This window comes from Olea europaea, chromosome 2, assembly GCF_002742605.1.
Source record: "Olea europaea var. sylvestris chromosome 2, O_europaea_v1, whole genome shotgun sequence".
In the NCBI taxonomy this organism is placed as follows: domain Eukaryota; kingdom Viridiplantae; phylum Streptophyta; class Magnoliopsida; order Lamiales; family Oleaceae; genus Olea; species Olea europaea.
Genome location: NC_036238.1, coordinates 26,516,286 through 26,520,041, shown reverse-complemented (window position 1 = coordinate 26,520,041; position 3,756 = coordinate 26,516,286). Strand labels below are relative to the sequence as shown.

Sequence of the window (3,756 nt, the reverse complement as noted above, 5' to 3'; positions counted from 1 at the left end):
AAATTTGATTTTTGAAAAAAATAAGTGTTATATAAGTGAATAGTACTTGTAGATATTATGAAATATTTAATTAAATTGAAATTTAACTTTGAATTAAGAAAAATAAAATAAAAAGACAACGATATCTGAACACCATTTAACAAATGAAAAATCACCTCGTAACTCTAGGTGAAAGATATCCTTTTTCATTTCTAATTCCTATGGATAAAAAATGGTCATTCATTTGAAAGAAGACATTATCTTTATCCAAACAATTCAACAAATACACTTTGAAGGGTGACGCATTCATGGCAACAACTTTAGTTATATTACATGATTTTCATATGCAAAGTTGGCCGTCAAAATTAAATAAATCATGCTTTCTTTTCCATCATTGTGAACGCAAACATACATTTATGTCACATACACACGGGGAAAGATCCACCCTTTTCTAGATATCACTAATAAAAAATTGTCAATAATTTCAATTTCATATTGACATATTAAACAACAAATATGAACCAAAAACAATAAAGTAGATTTTCAAATCTTGTGAAATCTAATCACTTGGAAACTTTTTATGTGCATAAGAGGTCGATTTACGATCCACCAACTAATTTAATAATTCATCTATTTTATACTTGATTACGTTGTCATATCAAGAACGTTCAAGATAATAAAATAAACTTACTAAAAAAAGGGATAATAAAATGAACAACCCATTAGAAGCCACTAAAATTGACCTTCATATGTAATTATAAAATATGTCTCTCACACCACAAAAAAAAAAAAAAAAAAAAAAAAAAAAAAAAAAAAAACCTATAACTTGTAAAATAATGCAGGTGTTAGCATTGTTCGATATGTATTATTTAAGTTTTTAGATTAAATGTTTCAATAGTAATTTATAAACATACACCAATATAATTTTTTTTATTTAATTATAATTTATTTACCAACATGATATGTATCAAGGGGCCCTCGTGAATATTGGCTCCCTTTCTACCATAGTAGACCAAAAAAAAGGCCTATAGCTCTACCACAACTATACAATATCTTCTCTTAAAAGGTAAAGTTTTAAGGATGACAGATTTTTTGTTTGAGTTTTCTTTGGATACTCCTACTTATAAAAAATATAACATTTATTCGTTGGTCGTTAATACCTTAGTATATAGATGAGAGTGTTAACATGGTACAAACTTACATAAAAGAGTTGAATTTAAATTTTATTGTCACTTATTTTGAAAAATATTATTACATCTCAGGTCGTGAAATGGAATACCAGCCAATAGAAAAATACCAGCAAAATAATTGCTGCTTTCCACGGTCCTGAATCTCTTTAACCAACCCACCCACCCCTGCGCCAAATCCTTTCCAGTTCTCCATTGCCTTGGGCATAGCTAGAAAAAAAAATAGCATTTCTAGATAGATGAAAGCGAAATATTTGGACTGCATCAAGAGATGATGTGTCTAAGACAATGTTTAAATAAGTAAATATGATTTTTCTTTGACAATTTAAACTTTAAATGAAATGAACGGTGTTACATGTTTACATACTTCTTGGCATGATACCAATTGAAGCCTTCACAGCTACATTTTCATGGTTTCTGCAACTTAACACCCTTAGCAAATCATAACCCCATTTGTTTCTCCTATCAGTCCGGCGCATCGGAGCCTTCTCTCCGGCATCTATCCACGGAAAAATACTCCCGGTTCTGCATCGAATCTGCCGGTTTTTTATATCTTGAAGATCCATCTCGGGTGGAAATTTTACAGACCCAAACATGAAAATATTCCATCTTGGCTTTAATGCCCTAAATGACCTAAACCCTAAAGATTTGCTGCTTCGCAATAGCTCGGTGTTTGTACCGTTTGATCTCATGATCTTCAACTCATCCGATGATTGACATCTTCGTCTATCGGTCCCTTTCGATTTCTCATCATCTCGAAGGGGATACTTCTGAATATCATCAAGAACATTATCAGGTTGGATCTTGTAAGGTAAAAGCTTACCACAGAAAATAATTTCTTCTGCATGAGACATTTCAGAACTTAAATCACTGAAAAATTCAAAGAAATTGGACGGCGATGATTGCATGACATGATTCTTGGATAGGTCTTTGATGATCTGATCATTTTCATCCGCGTTTATGGGAAAGTCACATAGGGAAAGGTCTTCATCTAGTTCTTCTGCTAGTGATTCTTGATCTTGAATATCTGCAGTATGAATCATTTTAAGAGAGTGTAGTTTTGGTGGAGAAAAATACAAGAAAAATGGTGTAATATATTGTGAAAATTTACTTGAATATATTTGGTACATATATATAAAATTGGAAAGGAAAGAACTAGTGCATGAAAATGACAGGACGGAATTATTCTAGTGCAAGATCATATCTTTTATGAAATTTAAGTAATGCTTTTCATATCTTCTGAAAGACCGAATTTGAAGTTTGAAATGCTTAGTCACAAAGACGTTGAGCACGCACTAGACTATAAATTATAATGCAAAAGCAAAAAGGGTGTTTAATTGTGTTTAAAAGTATCTCAAACTTACTTATAAGTTAATTTGTCAAACATGATTCTCAATTTTTTTTCCTATTAATTACTCTCTTAAAAAAAGTAAAGTTTAAGCACACATGGAATCGATAGGGGGCAGATGTTTCTGAAAATCCGCTATCCACTATCGACTACTCCCAAATTCTTTAAATATTTTTGTAAGCTTGGAGCTGGTATTCAATTACTTGAAATCGGACTTGGATATCCAAAGAAATTGAAACTCAAAAGTCCTTTTCTCTAATTCATATGTTCGCATCTCTCTTAATGTGAAAATATTGATTAATAGAAGCTTCTAAACATGCTCAAATTTTAAATTCCTTTTCTTTTTCAATTGTATCTTAACACATTAAACATGTAATTTTTTGGGGCTATTATATTGTTTTTAGCAGCAATTTTAATTTTATATATATTCCATGCCTTCTAAAAGCAGCAATAGAGGAAGTCCAAAACGATGGCGATGAGGCACGATATAATAACGATTTCTAGAAAGACAAACTTTATGCTTACTATTTGAATACTGAAGAAAAAGAGACTTGCAAAGGGGCAATATATTACTCAAGTTGGAAATTTACTTTTTCTCACTTAACATTTATTTTTCTAAAATTCATCATTGAAATTTCAATATTGTTTACTATCATCTAAAGATTTGTCACAAAATTTAATGTCTTATCCGATCTCAATCATATAATTTCAGTCACAATTGTGGAATTTAAGAACCATTATTGACTTGCAACACTTCTTAAATATGTTTTGTAAATAATTTAAATCACAACTACGAATGCAATAAATAAATTATCTATCATTAAATAAAAGAGATTTTTCATGAACATTTGAGGTTGAATTTGTTAATATTATGAGTTTATTCTCACATAAATTATATAGGAATATATTAATTAATTTGACGGCTGACATTTGAAGATGGATTCCAAGATTTAATAGTTAATATCAAATAATTAAATGTTGACTATTTACAGTTAATTTATATTCTCTTATTCTTCAAGAAAAGTTTAGTAGGGTTTGTAATGCATAGATATTTCACGCACACACAAAATTTGATAAAATTGCTTCTTCTTCTTCTTCTTCTTCTTTTTTAATTGTTTATGATAAAAATCTAAATTATATAATGACGACTTCAAAATTATTTGTCAAAATATTTATGTTCCCACTTAATGTGTCCATGTTTATGCTTTACAATATTAAAAATTTCTTTGACATTTCAAATAA

At 29.6% G+C, this 3,756-nt stretch overlaps 1 protein-coding gene across 1 annotated transcript; it reads right to left on the bottom strand.

Moving 5' to 3' along the window:
* Nucleotides 1–1,230: 1,230 nt before the first annotated feature.
* Nucleotides 1,231–2,209, bottom strand: LOC111374600. Its single transcript, XM_022997296.1, has 2 exons — nucleotides 1,534–2,209; nucleotides 1,231–1,376 (listed from the first exon to the last, which is right to left on the bottom strand). Exons 1-2 carry the CDS (start codon nucleotides 2,207–2,209, stop codon nucleotides 1,231–1,233), a joined length of 822 nt encoding a protein of 273 aa, XP_022853064.1.
* Nucleotides 2,210–3,756: the final 1,547 nt, after the last annotated feature.